Genomic DNA, 17,927 nt, shown 5'->3' on the forward strand with positions numbered 1-17,927 from the left:
AGAATACGAAGTCTGGAGACACCAGGGCTTGCCACCGCCTTGAAGATGGCTTCCAGACTGGCGGATTCGATCGGGGTTACTGGCCGTTTATCCTAGATTGGAGCCCGCCACTGTTCACGTGCCCGTACAAGTTCGGAGTACCTCTGGGGGGATTGTGCCTTGCAGGGCCGCTTCCCCAGATAATGATTTCCCCGCATGGTGCAACAAACCCCAAAAGCTACGCGATGCCATCGGACCTGCAGTAATAAGACCCGAGTGTAGGGTAGGTGGTTAAGGAAAGCGCGGGGTATTTACCGCCTATCCGGGCTGCGCTTCGCTGGGTGTGTGTGTGGCTGGCTATCTCGCTTTCCCTCTCCGTCGGCGGCACCCGATCTGTGCAAGCCTTCCTGTTCCAGAGGCGTTCTCAAAGCTCTCCCGAAGCCACGGACGCTCAGTGTCTAGAGGCGCTCCTTATATACGCACGGTGGCTGGAGTGAACGCCCATGAGAGTCCGGTGTGCGCATAGGTACTGTGTTTTGACTACGACTCCGCGAAACAGTCGTCCTCATCATCAATCTACTGGTTACTCAGTCATCTCTGTTAGGGGTGAATGAGCATGCAAGGTACCACCACGCACTGGCGCCCATCCCGGCACCGGCGAATGCAGCGACGTTGTTTAACCGCCACCCGCCATACATATCGTTGGCGAGACGTGGGACCCATGACCAGGTCCAATTCATCCACAAACGCTAGGTAGTAGCAGTCGGAATCATAGAGTGACCTTCCGGGTTCTAATATTCTAGGTCCCGGAGTGGCGGTGAGAACCCCCGAAACCGACGCTTTCAACCGGTACGGTCAATTTACAGGAGACTTGTCCTGGCAGATACTCTATTCGCTACCTCGGAATCGTCACCAGGAGCCGGTGTGCGGCGCCTCACCACGCCGCCCTTTACGTCGGCACGAAAGAGGCGTTTACAGTAGAGGCGAGGGAAGTACGCCGGTGAGTTCCAGATGGGTTCGTGCTCGATCGATACCCACTTCTCTGTGGAGTCTTACTGACGGAGCCTGACGATAGAGTCGGTTCCTTCCACCAGAGGCGTTGGAATAGCCATATACAACTGAGGCAGCAGGCTGTGCTTGAAAAGCATCATCACTATGCCTTTGTGCCACAACAAAATGATAGCAGTGTTCGTGCTAAGGCCCAGCAGGGCCGTGGAATTTAACCTTCGGTCGTCCTGGCCGACGTCGATGGCAGCAACTGTCGGATCGTACCGTCCGGACAACCCGTACTCCAATCGGGAGCCTTCCAGATGTCCGCCAAATCAACCTCACTTGAGCTGCTAGCCCACTATTCCGCGCCATGACGGTGCATGGCAGGGGCAGTTGCAGCCTGCGTTTTGTCTGATGGTCAGGTACTCTAATTTCGAATTTGGCATCAACATCGTGGGGCCCATGCTTACCCGAACTCCAATATATCAATCCCCCACCGTGAACTCCAGATAATATAAGGTCCTCAGATCTCGCACTCTTTTTTTTCAAAATTCATCCACAAAGCCTCCCACCAGGCCAGGACCCACATTCTCTTCTTCCAGCACATCGCCAGATCGTGCTTCATTCCTTTCATTCCCCACGTTGGAACCAACTGTCCTTCATTTTTTTTGTGTTGCTTCCCAATTTTTTAACCTGACGGCAAACTCGACTCTGGAAAGCTCGAAAATCCTCACATCATGAACTGGAAGTCTTGTCTCCTCGCCCTTGGGGCGATGGTGGGACTTGCCTCTGCGCAGTCCTCCACAGCATATACCGATTCCGAAACTGGCATCGCCTACCAGTCGTTCTCGACAGTGTCAGCTGGTGGATATGTGTTCGGTATGGCTTTGCCAACATCACCTACCGACGAGTTCATTGGACACATCGTATGTTCTTAATCCACTGCCCTCCAGTGACTCAACTGACGAAGATACACTCAGGTCGGTCCCATAGCCGGTTGGTCGGGTCTTTCTCTCCGTGGCTCGATGACGGACTCCCTTCTTCTGGTCGCATGGGCAAATGGAAATGAGGTCGTTCACTCGTTCCGCTGGATCGACTCCTACATTGACCCTCTGGTCTATGACGGGCCCACCGCCACGACGATGTACTCGTCCGTGAATACCACCCATTTCAAGTACACCTTCCGTTGCCAGAACTGCATGTCTTGGGATTCCGGCTCTAGCTGGGACCCTACTGCCGACTTTACAGTATTGGGTTGGGCCATCAGTTTGGATGCGTTGACCGATAAGACGGATCCCGACACGGTTTTGCCCTACCACAACAACGGAATGGGTCAGTACGGAATGAACCTCGCCGGAGCGAAGAGCTCTCTCTACCAAAGCTGGCTCGATGCTGCCGGTGTCGGCGGTCCTACAACCACTGCCCCGGCGTCGTCCACCACCGTGGCCCCATCTTCTAGTTCGACGGCAGCACCCATTCCTTCCAGCACAAATGTCCTAGGAGAGTACGATTACATCGTTGTTGGAGGTGGTGCCGGAGGTCTGGTTGCTGCTGACAGGCTTTCCGAGTCTGGCGCGACCGTTCTCATGATCGAGCGTGGTCCTCCCTCTACTGGTGAACATGGCGGAAGTAAGTCTATCCATGCCGTCGTCGGGTTTCGGATACAGAGCATGCTGACGCAGTGTATTAGCGATCGCCCCTGAATGGTCCAAAGCCGAGAACCTCACCCGCTTCGATATCCCTGGTCTTTGCAACGAGATCTGGGTGGACAGCACTGGAATTGCTTGTGATGATGTTGACCGCATGGCTGGATGTGTTCTTGGAGGCGGTACTGCTGTTAACGCCGGCATGTTCTTCGTTCCCCAGGATCGCGACTGGGACTACAACTTCCCCACTGGGTGGAAGGCATCGGACGTGGCGGCTGCTCAGGCGCGCATGTTTGCCCGTATCCCCGGCACTGACACCCCCTCGATGGACGGAAAGCGGTACATCCAGGAGACCTACTCGGTCCTTGGAGCGGCCGTGAAGAAGGCCGGATGGACAGAACTTGCAAGCATCAACGCCGCCCCCAACCAGAAGCTCAAGACCTTCGGCCATTCGCCATTCATGTTCAGCAACGGTGAGCGTGGTGGTCCCCTGGCCACCTACCTCAGGACTGCGAAGAAGAGGGTCAACTTCAAGCTTGTGACCGACACCATGGTTCGCCGTGTTGTCCGCAGCGGAGCCACCGCCACCGGTGTTGAGGTCTACGCCACTGCCTCCAACGGCCAAACTGGTATCTACAAGGTCAAGGCCACTGGAAGGGTCATCCTCTCCGCCGGCGCGTTCGGAACCGCCAAGATCCTGTTCCGCTCCGGAATCGGGCCAAAAGACATGCTCGACATCGTCAAGAGCTCGTCCACCGATGGTTCCTCGATGATCGCCTCGGCCAACTGGATTCTGTCTCCCGTCGGCTACAACGTTCTCGACCACACCAACACTGATATGGTCGTCTCGCACCCCAACATCAAGGCCTATGACTTCTACGCTGCGTACGACACCCCTATCGAGGCCGACAAGAACGCCTACCTCGACAACCGCGCTGGAATCCTCTCCACCGCGGCCCCGGGTATTCCCCTCGTTCTCTACGACCAAGTCGTCGGCACCGACGGGATCACCCGGCAGATGCAATGGACCGCGCGTGCCGAAGGCTCTCTCGGCAACTCCGGCGACACCCTGATCACCATATCGCAGTACCTGGGCACGGGAGTGACCAGCCGCGGCCGTATCACGATCAAGAGCAACCTCGGCATGACTGTCGGCACGGAGCCCTATGGCACCACCGGCCAGGACAAGGCCGCCATCGTCAAGGGCATCGATAACATGCTCACCGCCATCAAGGGCTGGACCGACGCCAACGGCACCGCCATCACCCTGCTTTCACCGGCGTCGGGTGTGACCGCCCAGGCTTACGTCGACTCGTACTTCCAGAGCCGTGGTAGCAACCATTGGCTCGGATCGGCCAGGCTGGGCACTGACGACGGCACTAAGCTCGGCGGTACTTCCGGCTCAGTGGTGGATCTCAACACCAAGGTCTACGGCACCAACAACATCGTATGTGTCCCCTCCCCCCCGCCCCCTTTTCCTCCATGAGCTCCAATATTGACCTCCATAGTACGTAATCGACGCCTCCATCTTCCCCGGTCATGTCTCCACGAACCCTTCGGCGCCTATCCTCGTAGCAGCCGAGCACGCGGTCAAGAAGATCCTGGCGATCCCGCTGCAGAACTTCCCAACGACGAGTGCCACGACCACGGCGGCAACCACAAGTTCTACGAGCACTGTCGTCGCCAGGGTAAAGAGATTCCTTTCTTCCGCGTCTAGGCGCCACATCCGTGCCTTCTAATCGAGGATTTTTTTCTAACGCGCGTTGGTTGTGGGCGGAGCAGTATGGTCAGTGCGGTGGACAGGGCTGGACTGGCGCCACGGCTTGTGTGTCGCCGTATACCTGTACGTTTTCAAATACGTTTTACTCCCAGTGCGTGTGAGGGAGAGGGGGGGAGGGGTGTGTGTGTGTGCATTGCGTTTTTGCTTGACTTTTGGTTCGGTGGTTTCTTTTTGTAGATATCTTCATTGTTTGGGGCTTTTGTAACAGTATCGTTTATTCATCTATGCATACCTATCGTGCATTGTCTGAATGAGCTGTGATTGTGATGATCAGTTCTTGAACACCGAATGCCCATGCCCTCTACTCCATGATGATGCGACCTTTTTCCAAGTTCCAACGCTCTGGCTGCTAGGGGTTTCTCCCAAGTGTTTTGACTTTAACGCCACCAAGGACTCAGGAAACCTACGAGGAAGTTTATCTTTTTCTCCAAACCAGAGGCTTCCGAGTGATCGGTGATGTTCACTAGGCGCCATTCGTACCTAGTCTTCCTCCGTACCGCTACCTCGATGCTCTCGTACCCATCGCTACAGAGCAATCTTTTCCCCTACTGCGGCGTAGAAATCGCTAACGTTCTACATCTTCAATCAGCACTCCATCTCCGTTGTTCGTGTGTATGTAATCGTTTGTATAGTAAAGTGTTGCTTCCAAGTTCCCGCCAGAGTCCGAGTCCGCGGCCGCCCACGAGTCCTTCCAACCTAGCTGGCACCAGCAAATCGGACACAATCGGATGAATTCGGCGTATGTACAGTATGGGCCTCGGATAGGTAGACGGATGGATCATCGCCCAAGTTGTTGACCGCCTACTTGGGTACTCAGCGTGCTCGAATCATGGAATATCACCCACGCTCCACCACCACGGCCGATAGATCATAGCATGAAAATGTGGAGCCGAATATCGATACCGAGACCGTGGCTGCGCAACTATGCCTCCGGTACCGGACTCCCACATCCCCGCCGCCCACTCCCTCCCTCCCGCCCCACTCGCACTCGCGGCCTCCACCGCTCCAAAGCGAAACCCATCACGCAAAGACGAACTTCCAAAAAGCAACCCCCCCGCCCTCGAAAAAGCAAACCCAAACCCAAGCCCAACCCCAAAAAAAGAAAAATGCCCCGATCCCGATTCCCGATCACCCGCAGCAGGATGGGACGAAATAAAGTGATGCCCATCCCCCCATCCCCCCGCCCCACCGCCGTCGTCGTTTGCGTAACTGAAATTGTGGAACTGCCCGGCGATCTGTTACGTTAAAGTATGGCTACTCCGGTCTAGAAGGTGGACTGCTTGCGGCGGCGACGGCGGTCGGCGGGGGAAGGAGAAGGGGAGGGGAGGATGAGGGGAGGAGGAGGGGAAGGGGGCGAGGAGGACAGGACAGGGCGGGGTTACCTAGGTCCGTAGTGGGCGGGGAGTGGGAACTTGGAAGCCGATTCCCAATCCGACTGTGCAAGCCGGACAGCTTACGACTCCAAGTCTTATGTAAATCCCCAAGACCGCCCCTTTAGGCCCGCATCCGCGCCTCAAGGAGCTCATAATACGTCGTTCGGAAGCACTCGTACTGTCGTACATACCTCCTCTATATCATAGTTATGGAACTCGCCGCATTCGTCGCCGCTACCACGCTTGCGGCTCTCCCGGCTCCGATCTCGGGCCGGGAGAGCCGGAATCGTGCTATTTTTATTGTTCGGCTTGAATGTTTCATATTCGGCTTGGCCACGCCGGCATTCCCGGGTCCCCGGCGTTCGGCATTCGGGTGGCGCACTGGAGCTGGATACGATACTTCTCCGACTTCACCTCCACTACACTCCACCGGGAACGGTGGAAACATGTACGCGTCTACCTACTAGGTATCTGACAACTCTCGCAACCAGAACCCAGGTTCCATGAATCCAACCACCAGCCGCCAGCGCTTAAAAGTGGAGCACTGTGCACAGCATCCAACGGTCCAAGATCCAGTTTCTATGCATAGGACCAGGCCCGCGACGCTGGTAGGTGGGTCGTTTCAGGCTGGCTCGTTCTTCCCAACTTGTCCGTGGAGCGTCGCCGCTGGGCAAATAGTTAACGGTAAGGAGAACATGGAGAAGTATCAGCCTCTCCCTCAGCCTCCCCCTCAGCCGACGCCGACCCCGTTTTCGACCCGTTTCAGCCACTATACATACCAACATACCAACAAAGTCTTTGGGTACCAGCTTCGGCGGCAATCAATCGGCCGATCCATCTACCGGTATCCATCCATCCATCAATCCATCAGGGCAAGCTTCTAGGGCCAGAGTGAGACTCACATCCTCCCCACCATCCGCACGGCACCGCACCCAGCGCCGCACCCAGCGCCGATCGGTCCCAAGGCGATTGCGAATATAGAACATCTACCATATATCATTGATACGATATCAATCCCGAGCTGCAACTAACTACTCTACTCCACCCGTCCGCCATCCATTCACCATTCGCCATCCGCCTCCTTCGCCATCCGCTTCCTTCGCCATCCGCCATACCTTCCTCATCTCCCATAGCCCACCACAGAATCACATTTAACCATGGCCGTACAACATATCAATCAACCATGTCATTGATTTCGTATAGCGTATAGCGTATCGTATCGTAGTATAGGTAGTTGGCACGGTAGTCGCGGGGGGAGTAGGAGTGGGAGGGGGAGGGTAGTTAGGTAGGTAGCATCGTCATCATCACAACACAGACCACGTCCACCACACACGTCCACCACCACACACACGCACACATACACACACACACACACAACACACACACAGTGCACACCACACATACACATGCACATACGATGACCACAAAAACAGAACCGAACGAGAACGAAGAAAAAAAAAAGCGGAAAAAAGGAAAGAAAAAAGGGCGGACACACGAAACAAAAAAAACAAAAAAAAGCAGAGGGAAGCACATAGAACGAAGCACCGCCGATAGTGAGATAGAGAGAGAGCGAGAGAGAAGCATAAAGAATAGAGAGAAAAGCAACACAACACGCACAAGGGTCTGAAGACGAAAAATATGCCCATCCCCTTGCCTATAGTCAATGATATCCCTTTTCCAAACTCCTTCCTGTTCTCAAAGAAGGACACGAAACATCCCCATCCAACACCGTCCTCCCCCACTCCATCCAATGCTGCGGGTTTCCGTACGAGTTCCAACATGATGAACAATCTTTTGCTTTTCCCTTGTAAAAGACGTTAAGAAGTAAGAAAAAGAAACCCCATTAATACCCTCTAACCACCACCACAACGTACAAGCCGCTCGACCGTAAACCGAAAACAACCATCTGCGAAAGAACATGGTGATGAAATACAATTCACCGATTGTACCCCACCTAAACCTGTAATCGTGGTGATAGAGATATCCGTGCGTCCCGTTTACTTCTTCTTTTGCTTCCTGGGGGGAGTGACCGGTCTCCCCGATCCCATGCCACCGTAGACGTACTTCTGCTTCTTTTCGGCCGGTTTGAGGATCTGTGCACGTGTTAGCCTGAAACCTTCCGTGGCCGAACGGGATTAGGCATACCTGGAACGAGCAGAGGAGACTCTCATCCACGCTCATCATCGCACCAGCATTGTCAAACTCTCCACAGTAGTTAGGAGCCGAGAACAGCGTGACCAACTGCCTTTTCGAGAAGAATTCGTATCCGTCCTCAACGACTTGATGGGCACGGCAGATCAAGTCCATGTCGTGCTTCTGCAGGAACCTAGACACTACGTCCGGTCCGAAGGTAAAGGAAACACCGCGGTCGTTTTCACTCCATCCAGTGATGTCCTTATCGGGGTCGGACCAGAGGAGATCGCAGAGGAGTCCACAATCGGGAATCTAACACGAATCCGTCAGCTGCCTGCGTCTTCCTCTTCCAAGCGCATCCTCCTCAAACTCACATCGGTAGGCCTCATGACGCGGCGAATCTGCTCCATGGAGTTCAGGTCGGGAGACAATCCACCGTGCATGGTGAAGATCTTCTCGTCGATGATGGCGGCGATGGGCAAGCAGTTGAAGCAGTCGGTGAACGTCTTCCACAGCTTGATGTTGTACCTCCGTTTGCACTCATCGTAGAATCCATAGATACGATTGATGGATGCGCACTCGTGGTTTCCCCGCAGAATGAAAAAGTTTTCCGGGTACTTGATCTTGTATGCGAGTAACAAGCAGATGGTCTCGAGGGACTGCTTTCCTCGATCGACGTAGTCACCGAGGAAGAGATAATTCGCCTCGGGCGGGAATCCTCCGTATTCAAACAGTCGCAGCAGGTCGTAGTATTGACCGTGGATATCACCGCAGATCTATCGGGTTGGGTTGCACTGGTCAGCAATTGATCATGACGTTGCCGTTGCGCCGCCTCAGACAACAGTTGGAGGGAAAAAAAATTCATTCCTGGCTCGGCGGAAATCAATGGGAATACCTTGATGGGAGCCTCCAGCTCCAACAGGATCGGCTGCGATATGAAGATCTCCCTCGCTTTGGTGCAGAGGAAACGAATCTCCGATTCCATCAACTGCACCTGCTTTCCGGGGCGGCTTCCGCGGACCTCCAACAATCTGTCGATGATGGAGTCGAGATCGACGTCCGTCTGGTCTGCCATGGCAGTCGGCGTTGTCTCGAAGGAAGGGGTAAAAAGCGGGAAAGAGTGGGGGGAGGAGGGGGGAGGATGGGACGAAGGAAAGGAAGATCGGTGGAGGTTGGAGAGTAGTGTTGTTGCAGGAACGAGTAGATCTGGTCCGTCACGCGTAATCAGTTTGAGTTCAGGCCGCCTCCTCATCCACTAAAAAAAGTCGATCCAAGAATTTGCTAGCCTCTTGACCAGGAACAGCAACGGGCGTCGCATTATCTCAAGTTGACGCTTGTACATTTTCGAATGTAATGAGTATGGCCGATTGGCGGGGAGAGGAAGTCGACGACCAACAACAAAAAAAATCGAAAAAAATAAAATATCGATGAAAACAGGAGAGGGGTAGAAGTACCAGGTGATGAAAGATGCTCTTTGTTGATTAAAGTACGTTATCTGTTCACCAGATTGCGATGAAGGGCGGCGTGGATTTGCCCCTTGGAGGTAGTGGTGATGGGGTGCTTGTGAAGGCGACAGCAACGAACGAGATATGCGACCTCGGTTTGTTTTGCTCTATGCGCTCTGGCTCGCGATCCTGGAAAGTGCTGTGTGTTTTTGGTATGTATCGGTTTGATGCGGGAGCCGATCAAATCGAGGTCTGTTGCAGTGACTTCTTGTTGCGGTTGCTTCGTTGCAGTGCAAGGACGGGGGGAGGGGGTATCGGTTCGCTCGTAAGGCGATGCAGCAGTAGCTTTACGCTCAGCAGCTGGCGACAGATAACAGTCTCAACGAGTCCGAAGTGTGGTTGACGAAGACTGAGAACACTAGTGAGTAACTAGAAGTTTGGGAAAGTCGTGAGCAACGGATTCCGAGCCGACGATGATCGACAGCAGACGAATCGAGGGGGAAAGCAGCGCGGGGTGAATGGAATAAAACGAGCAGTCGAGAAAACACGGGGTAAAGGGTAAGGTAGTAACAACCGTAGCGGGTCGTAAGTGGTAGTAGTGGTGGCAGTAGTGGTGGCAGTTTTGGGAGAGGGTGATTGGATAGAAAGAGGGGGCAGAGGTCGATGATGAGTGGGAGGAGGAGGAGGGGAGAGGCGAGGAGGAGGAGGATGAGGACGAGGGAGGGGGGTCGGAGTTTGGGGGTTGGGGGGGATGAGTGTTGAACACCAACAATAACAACGGGGGTAGAGTAAAAGGGCGAAATAGCAACAGCAACAACAACGAGGATGGAGTGAGAGGTATGATCGAGGAGGAGGGCAAGCACCAGAGTGACAAGACGCAGCTGTTGGCAGCAGGCGTGTGTGGGTTATGTGTGGTGTGCGCAAGCCAGGACAAGACAGCCAGAACAAGGCGGCGCTTCACACAGCGAAACGAAACTCGACCGAGCAGGAAACAGAGCGGCCTATTTCTTAGGTATGCTGCTCCTGCGGGGCGCTCTGGCTTGGTAATGGGAAAAACAAAGGTGGGAAGAGTGAGAAGCAAGCGAAAGAGAGGGAGAAATAGCTACTTTTTGATCGCGAGATTCTTTCTTTGCCCAGTTTGCAAAGGGAGAGAGACCGAGAAGAGCGTGAAGGTTGTGGTGGGCGTTGCGGACTGGACGGACGGATGTGAATGATGCGGGTTGTTTTGTTTCGAGATGAAAGTTGGCAAGGCGGAGAAGCAGAGGCAGCAGCGGTCAGCAGGCACGGAGGCAGAAGTAGCAAGCGATGAAGCTGGGTTGAGTAGTAGTAGTTGAAGTTGTTTTGGTGGTGACAGCGACGGCGACGACGGCGATGGGGCGAAGAGGGTTGTTGGGTTCTGTGGAAGTGAAAGTGGAAGTGGTAGGCAGTAGACGGATGGTGGTGGTGGTTGTAGTTGGTTTGCAGTAGTGGTTAGCGGTGGTGTAAAGTAGTAGTAGTGGTGGTAGCGGTGGTAGTGGTGGCAGTGGTGGTGGTAGTGGTGGTTGAAGATTGCGACGGTCGGGATTAGGGAGGCTTAGGTGGTGGTGGAGTAGGAGAGGGTTTACAGGGAGTTGTTTTGTTTGGGGGCCTGGGCAAGTGTGAGGCCGCAGAGGAGAAAGAGGTAAGGCGGATAATGCTGGTGGTGGTGGTCGTTCGTGGTGGTGGTGGTGGTGGTGATGATGCTGAGAACACAGAGTCCCGACTTCAAAGAAGGGCAAAGGGACAGCAAATGGGACGATTAATTCCCGGAGATGGCAAGTGAGAGACAGAGAGACACTGGAAACGGATGATTCGCGAGTCTTCACGAATAGTTGAAGGCTTCAATATCGTTCACCCATCCGATCACTCACCGGTCACTCATTCAATCGATCGTTCACGATCTGCTGCGCGCAGCCAATGGTGTCCTCTTTCAATCAGCCAAACCGTTCATCGGAAGCATCTTCGCACACATCTTGCTCTCGTCGTCTTCCTCTCGACTTCCTCTCGTCTTCTTCCTCTGCTTCTGCCTCATCCATTCGTCTTCTCCACATTCACCACTGTCCAGCTCCTGCTGCTTACCCCCGGTATGCCGGTACTTTGAACTGCTTCAGCCCCACGTACCGTAACTCTGGCGTTTGTCTCCCCGTCCCCCGTCCCCCTTCCCCCGTCCGTATCTACTCTATCTCGATACTTTATCATATCTATCTCCCTCCCTCCCTCCTCCTTTTCCTTTCCTTTATCCTGCCTCCCTCCCGCCCACCCCCCACCACCACCTCCTCCACCACCACCACCACCACCCACAGATCTACAGGCTATCCGTACACACCTTTATGCACGACAGCTTCGAGTCTAGAGTCCGTTCACAAGCACTCTATTCCAACCCCAATCCCAGCACGCAAATATCGCGCCTTTGCCTTCCCTTCCTGTTCTCTCCTCCTCCTGCTGCTGCTGCTGCTCCCCATGGCTTCACTGCACCCCTCACCCTCCGCCTCTTCCCCCCCGCAACATCAGCGGCGACTGACTGACTCGAACCCACCCGCAGAATTGCTCACACATGTCACAGACAGCAGTAAGCCAAAAGTTCCTGTTGGGACACTAAAGGGGGGGTGCATCCTCCCTTCGGTTGCCGCCTTGGACACGCCGGCTCAGCTCAGCTCAGTGTGTAGCCAGGATCGTTCCGGGTGCGTTTTTGCGCTTTCCTGATGTTCGCCGCACCAACAGCTTCGAGGTTAACCATGCGTAACCGTAAACGCCTACCTATGACAAAAAACAAATACATACATACTACCTACCGTACTCTACTCCCCACTGCCCCGTTTCCGCATCCATCCGATTTCCAGAAGACAGACAACCATGGCCCGCGCGAGGGAGCGCGCCGTTGCAATTGCGCAAGCAAGCAACCAAGTGCCAGTGTATGTATCGCATCGTACATGTACCTAACTTAACCTGCATATCCAGCCCCACAACACGCGGAATCAGCGAATGGATATTGACTTCATCACCACCGTAAGCCTTCCCCGTGCACGCCGTAGAGTACCGTACATAGCCAAATTTGACGCCTGATCACCAGACCGTAGTTACTATAGTGACTGGTGATCCTCAATATCTCTCCGCAGCCTTTCGCCCGCCCATCCGCCCCACCGTTGAAAACGGCCTATGTATCATGAGACCTCACTCGTCCGCCCCACCCACCACCCACTCGCCCCACTAAAAGCCGCACGCAGAAGTCGCATGCGAACGCCGAAGGCGAACAGTAACACGCTCGGTTCTAAAAATATGCCAGGGTGGCCTACCCACTCACGAGTCACGACTCACGACCAGCCGGCTGGCACCCGGCTTTGACTCTCGTCTCGCAAGTCGCCTGGCCAATGCTCCAACCGAAACGTAACCCCGCATGTCACGTGGAGATAACTATCACTGACTAACTAGGTCGGTCTGTATCATATAAACAACTCTATTGCGAACCCGCCCGGTTAAGCTATGTAGATTGATTGACTACTCATGGATGTCCGTTTCGTGAAGCAGCATCAGCATCAGCATCAGCATCAGTATCAGCTGGGGGATGGAATTCACCAGCGAGCCGGAGAGCGAGAAGATGCGAGGATAACCGGTTACCACCGGTCCGCCGCTGATGTGATGTGATGTGATGGGATCGACGGGGCAGTCGTATGTAACATGTAACATGTAACTGTATGTGTGCGGCCCTATGTATGTGTACTGTACATACGGCACATGATGTCCGGCCGGCAGCTGGGTAGCGACGGTTACTTCATACCGGTAACCTGTTACGGCTCACGAACGATCGAACGAATGAACGAACGAACGGATTAACGGAGTCAGCATTAATTGCTGGCACCAACACAACATCACTGTACAATACGGTTCTCCCTCCCCTTCTATCCCTCCCTCCCTCAATCCATTCACCAATCCCTCTCCCTCGCCTCCCTCTCCCTCGCCTCCCTCTCCCTTCCCACAGCAGCAGCAGCAGCAGCAGCAGCAAGAATGCAATCCCTCCTCCGCAGTACGCGCATGTTAGGCGGCGCACGGCTCCAAGCGCGAGCCGTCGCCGCAGCCACGGCCACGACGCGAAGCTACAGCTCCGCCGTCGACAGCTACTTCCAGAACGAGCCTTCGGGGCCATCCGTAAAGAGTGCGATCCCGGGCCCCGCGGCACAGACGGCAATTGCGGAGCTGAACGAGATATTTGATACACGCAGCATCAACATGATGTGTGACTATGAGAAGAGCGTGGGGAATTATGTTGCGGATTTGGACGGGAATGTAGGTACTCTATTTCTGGCTGTGCTATGCAATGCTATGCGATTACTTCTACATACACAAAAGAATGATGCTTATCATTGATATAGATGTTATTGGATGTGTGAGTACCACCAGCACCAGCACCACCACAGCTCAGTCAATATATTTCAAGACCGAAAGAACGAAACTGATCTCCCCCTATATAGCTACGCCCAAATCGCCTCCATTCCGATAGGTTATAACAACGCGGCTTTGCGATCCGCCGCCAGCTCTCCCGAGATGGTCAACTCCCTGATCAACCGGCCGGCATTGGGCAATTTCCCACCGGGGGATTACGCGCACCTTCTCAAAACGGGGATCCTGTCCGTCGCTCCTCCGGGGCTGAACCAAGTCTTTACCGCGCTGTCCGGCTCAGACGCCAACGAGACGGCGTACAAAGCGGCGTGCATGTACTACCGACGGCGGGAGCGGGGGGAAGGGGCGGAGTTTACCGCCGAGGAGATGTCTAGCAGCATGAACAACGCAGCGCCGGGCAGCCCCGACCTGGCGATCCTGAGCTTCAAGAAAGCGTTCCACGGGCGGCTGTTTGCGACACTCAGCACAACCCGCAGCAAGCCGATCCACAAGCTGGACATCCCCGCGTTCCCATGGCCGCAGGCCGATTTCCCAGCGCTGAAATACCCGCTCGCCGCCTTCACGGCCGAGAACGCGGCGGAGGAAGCGCGCTGCCTCGCGCACGTCGAGGAGATCCTGACGGGGTGGAAGGCCCCCGTTGTTGCCGTGGTGATCGAGCCCGTGCAGAGCGAGGGCGGCGATAACCACGCGTCGCCAGCGTTCTTCCGGGGGCTGCGCGCGGTCACACAGAAGCACAACGTGCTCCTCATCGTCGACGAGGTGCAGACAGGCGTGGGCGCCACGGGCAGGTTTTGGGCGCACGAGCATTGGGACCTCCCGACACCGCCGGATCTCGTCACGTTCTCGAAGAAGGCGCAGACCGCGGGTTACTACTTCGGAAACCCCGCGCTAAGACCGAATAAGGCGTACAGACAGTTCAATACTTGGATGGGTGATCCGGCCAGGGCGATAATCTTCCGCGCTATCATACAGGAGATCAAGCGCCTCGATCTGGTCAAGCATACCGCGGCCACGGGGGAGTTCCTGTATGCCGGCCTGGCTACGCTGGCGGAGAAGTATCCGGACGAAATCCGCAATCTGAGGGGCCAGGGCCAGGGAACGTTCATTGCGTGGGACTCCCCGCGGCGAGATGAGTTCCTGAAGGTCATGAAGACGCACGGTGTCAATGTCGGCGGGTCCGGCGAGTCGGCGGTCAGGTTGAGGCCCATGCTGGTGTTTGCGGAGAAGCATGGTGAGTTCCCCCCCTTCCCTCCCATCTCAAGTATGAAGTATGAAGTTTGGTATGCAAACGGCGATGCTGATTGTCCGTTCGTGTAGCGGAGATCCTGCTGGAGAAGATCGAGGCTGGGATCAAGAAATGAGTCGCACTGCACTGGATTGGATTGGAGTGAAGGAATACGGTTGTTACACCAACTTGTCGCCTGTTGGCTTTGTACCACCAGCGCGGTAGAGTACCGTACCGTAGTGAGACTTCTTCTGCCACCAGTCGTAGAATTATATCGTCCGTCCGCAGAATTGCCATCCATCCATCTATCTATCCATTCATCCGGAACACCCCCCCATCCATCCATCGATCACTCAAAGCCCCCACGTAAACCGAAAAGAAAAAAAAAGCAAAAGTAGCGGAAATGGAAAAAGGAAAAAGGAAGAAGGAAAAAGGAAATAAACATACGCTCATCTATCATTACATACGATACACCGCCATTCATCCTCCCGCTCCTACAACCGTCCATCAAACCCCTCCTGCGTCCACTCCTTCCCGCCCGGCGCCGCAGCGGCCATGCCAACCGCACCCACGCCCAACCCCGCCGTAGCCGCGCCGGTGGTCTCGCCGATGCCGGCCCAATACAGCATACTAACGATGAGGACATGTAGCAGCAGGCAGTAGGCCGCGAAGAGGTTCCTGCTGACCCTATTTGCGAGGATGACCCTGGTAAAGCTATAAATGACACGTTCGGGCACCCTCATGCGGTGGTAAGCGCGGGCGCTCTCGCGGCCACGGAACGCCTCGAACGGCGAGATTCTAGCTTCATATGCCTGTCTGTAGCGGTCGATGCTTGCTCCGCTGCCGCCGTTCGGCGCGAAGCCGGAGGTGGCAGTCGCCGTGTTCGTGGGCGGTGCGCGGGCGTACGACGACACGTACCGCGTCTTCTCGTACAGCTGTAGATTGTCCTTTCGCAGGTTGGCGACTTCGTCGCGCAGATTGGCGATGTTGGTGTGCGCTTGTGCTAGCGCGTGCTCGAGTTCGACGTTTTTGGTCTTGAAGCGGTCGCGCTGCGCGGTGATCATGGGGAGGATCCCAGCGTTGGGCGTGGGTGTGCTGTCGTTGGCGGTGCGGAGGGAGTCGAATTGGGAGCCGATTATGGAGGAGGTGGGGGAGGGGCGGGAGCCCCGTGCGATCGAGGATTGCGGGTAGCGGGAGACGTAGGTTCCTGCTACCGAGAGGGCGGAGGAGGGTTGGTGGTGGCTGTCCTGCAGCTTGAGCAGGTCATTCTCTAGCTTTTGGTTGAGCGCGCGGGAGGTGGAGAAGTCCGCTGTGATGGCGTCGAGGGTTTGTTGAAGGGTTTGGAGGCGGCTAGTGAGGTCTTGGTGGGAGACGCGGAGGACGGTGAGCTCGTTACCTAGCTTCTTGTTTCGCGCTAAGAGGAGCTGTTCTAGTGTTTCCTTCTTGTTGTCGTGGGGGGAGGTTTCGGCGGGGGCCGAGAAATCGAGAACATCATCGTCTTCGTCACCGGTGGAGAACTCGATCGATTTCAGGATCTCGAGCTCGCGCTTGACGTCTTCATAGTCGGACCACTTGGACACCTTTTCCCGAAGTATGTCCTTGTCCTTTTCTAAGCCGTCGATAGTGCGTTCCAGCGTGCGAACTTTGCGCTCCGCCTCCTTCTTCTGTGCCTCGAGGTCGGATTTGGCGTTGTTGACTTTGCGGAGGAGGTTGGCGCTTTCGTGTTGCAGACGCAGGATGGTAGAATCGTCCTCGGCGACTGCCTGGGCCGGCCCAGAGTTGCCCTGGCTGGATGCTTTTGCAAGTTCCAGTCGCAGCTGCTCGTTCCTTCCCTCTGCCTCGGCCAGGCGCAGTGTCGTGCGTTCGAGGTCCCGATTCACAATCTCCAATTCGGCGGACCGCTCCTTGCCCAGCAAGCCGTCCTCAGTGCCTAGATTGGTTGGTCCCATCCTTTGCGCAACCTCGAAGCTGGCTTTGATCTCCTTAAGCACAGTTTCCTGGTGCTCGAGCTTTTCGGTCAAAGCCTTCTCCTTGCCCTCCCAGTTTCGTGTCTTCTCGTCCAACACGCCCTTCCACACCTTCTCCACCCTTTGCGACTCTTCCCCCTTCTCCTTCTCCTTCCGTTCTAGCTCCTTGTTCTTGGCAGCGAGAGATGCTTCCAGATTGGTGATCTGGTTCGAAAGGCGGTTTACGGTGGCTTTGAGGGAGGCATTATCTTTCGTCATGGCCTGCACATCCGAGAAGTTCACGAGCGAGTCGATCGTCGCTTCTAGAAGCGGGTATGGATCTGGCGCCTCCGCGAGGGTAGAATATAACGCCAGGAATGAGGTCTCGGTAGCTTTCTTCGACGTCGTTAGATGGTCGATGAAGATCTGGTACGCTGTGCAGCCTCGTCAGCCGGGTTGTCGCCAGTCCATACCACTCCTCTCTTCCAGTACCTACACTTCAGTAGTCCCTTCCATTCCTCCTTCTTCTGCTCGTCGTCAAGCTTCCGGTACTCCTTCGTCTTCTGCGCGAGCTCCTTGCGTTCCACTAAGCTCTCCCGTTGGCCGTTTACGATGTCGCCGGCGGTCGCGTCGAGTGACTTTTGTAGGTGCGTCAGATCAATACCTTTATCATGGCAGTCCGTCAGTCGTCGCTCCATAGAGAGCTAAATTGGCCATAGGTAGTCTCACTTCTCCAGGCGCTGATTGCAGCCTGGAATGCGCTCGTCTGGGATGACGCCCCGCCGGCAGCGGCTTCATCCGTAGAATTTCGCGCCTCGCCATTTGAAGTTGCTGCGACATTACTGGCGGGATTGGAATCGGTGGAGGTTCGAGGTCGCTGCTGCTCGGAAGCCATTATGAAGGCCGGGGGAGTTATGCTGGTCGAAGTTCCAGTGTAGTTGGGAATGTTGGAAAGGAATAGGTACGGTTTTATTGCACTGTCGAAGTATGATGTAGG

General features: G+C 55.3%; 4 protein-coding genes across 4 annotated transcripts; 2 read left to right on the forward strand and 2 right to left on the reverse strand.

The window, feature by feature from the left end:
• The first annotated feature begins 1,363 nt into the window (after nt 1-1,363).
• On the forward strand, nt 1,364-4,410 carry BZA05DRAFT_162614 (cellobiose dehydrogenase-like protein). Its single transcript, XM_051479102.1, has 4 exons — nt 1,364-1,895; nt 1,950-2,598; nt 2,660-4,062; nt 4,124-4,410. Exons 1-4 carry the CDS (start codon nt 1,707-1,709, stop codon nt 4,352-4,354), a joined length of 2,472 nt encoding a protein of 823 aa, XP_051342920.1. The 5' UTR covers nt 1,364-1,706; the 3' UTR covers nt 4,355-4,410.
• Nucleotides 4,411-7,765: 3,355 nt separating this feature from the next.
• On the reverse strand, nt 7,766-8,976 carry BZA05DRAFT_423979 (Metallo-dependent phosphatase-like protein; the record flags this gene model as incomplete). Its single annotated transcript, XM_051485890.1, has 4 exons — nt 7,766-7,861; nt 7,914-8,213; nt 8,276-8,677; nt 8,797-8,976. The coding sequence occupies 4 exons, from the start codon at nt 8,974-8,976 to the stop codon at nt 7,766-7,768; spliced, it is 978 nt and encodes a 325-aa protein (XP_051342921.1).
• Nucleotides 8,977-13,207: 4,231 nt separating this feature from the next.
• On the forward strand, nt 13,208-15,299 carry BZA05DRAFT_162764 (4-aminobutyrate transaminase gata). The gene is made up of 4 exons (XM_051479103.1): nt 13,208-13,645; nt 13,732-13,745; nt 13,831-14,990; nt 15,077-15,299. The coding sequence occupies exons 1-4, from the start codon at nt 13,367-13,369 to the stop codon at nt 15,118-15,120; spliced, it is 1,497 nt and encodes a 498-aa protein (XP_051342922.1). The 5' UTR covers nt 13,208-13,366; the 3' UTR covers nt 15,121-15,299.
• Nucleotides 15,300-15,478: 179 nt separating this feature from the next.
• BZA05DRAFT_441591 (CASP C terminal-domain-containing protein) lies at nt 15,479-17,825 on the reverse strand (the record flags this gene model as incomplete). The annotated part of the gene is made up of 3 exons (XM_051486676.1): nt 15,479-17,364; nt 17,427-17,594; nt 17,660-17,825. The coding sequence occupies 3 exons, from the start codon at nt 17,823-17,825 to the stop codon at nt 15,479-15,481; spliced, it is 2,220 nt and encodes a 739-aa protein (XP_051342923.1).
• Between the last annotated feature and the right edge of the window lie 102 nt (nt 17,826-17,927).

Source organism: Tricharina praecox (genome assembly GCF_024521635.1).
Source record: "Tricharina praecox strain CBS 144465 chromosome Unknown BZA05scaffold_3, whole genome shotgun sequence".
Taxonomy (NCBI): Eukaryota; Fungi; Ascomycota; class Pezizomycetes; order Pezizales; family Pyronemataceae; genus Tricharina; species Tricharina praecox.

Bases quoted from the DNA above. Each gene is read 5' to 3' on its own strand.
- BZA05DRAFT_162614 (XM_051479102.1), top strand. From the start codon at position 1,707: ATGAACTGGAAGTCTTGTCTCCTCGCCCTTGGGGCGATGGTGGGACTT. The intron at 1,896-1,949 runs GTATGTTCTTAA...AGATACACTCAG, and splicing joins ACGAGTTCATTGGACACATC to GTCGGTCCCATAGCCGGTTG. The intron at 4,063-4,123 runs GTATGTGTCCCC...TGACCTCCATAG, and splicing joins TCTACGGCACCAACAACATC to TACGTAATCGACGCCTCCAT.
- BZA05DRAFT_162764 (XM_051479103.1), top strand. From the start codon at position 13,367: ATGCAATCCCTCCTCCGCAGTACGCGCATGTTAGGCGGCGCACGGCTC. The intron at 14,991-15,076 runs GTGAGTTCCCCC...CCGTTCGTGTAG, and splicing joins GGTGTTTGCGGAGAAGCATG to CGGAGATCCTGCTGGAGAAG.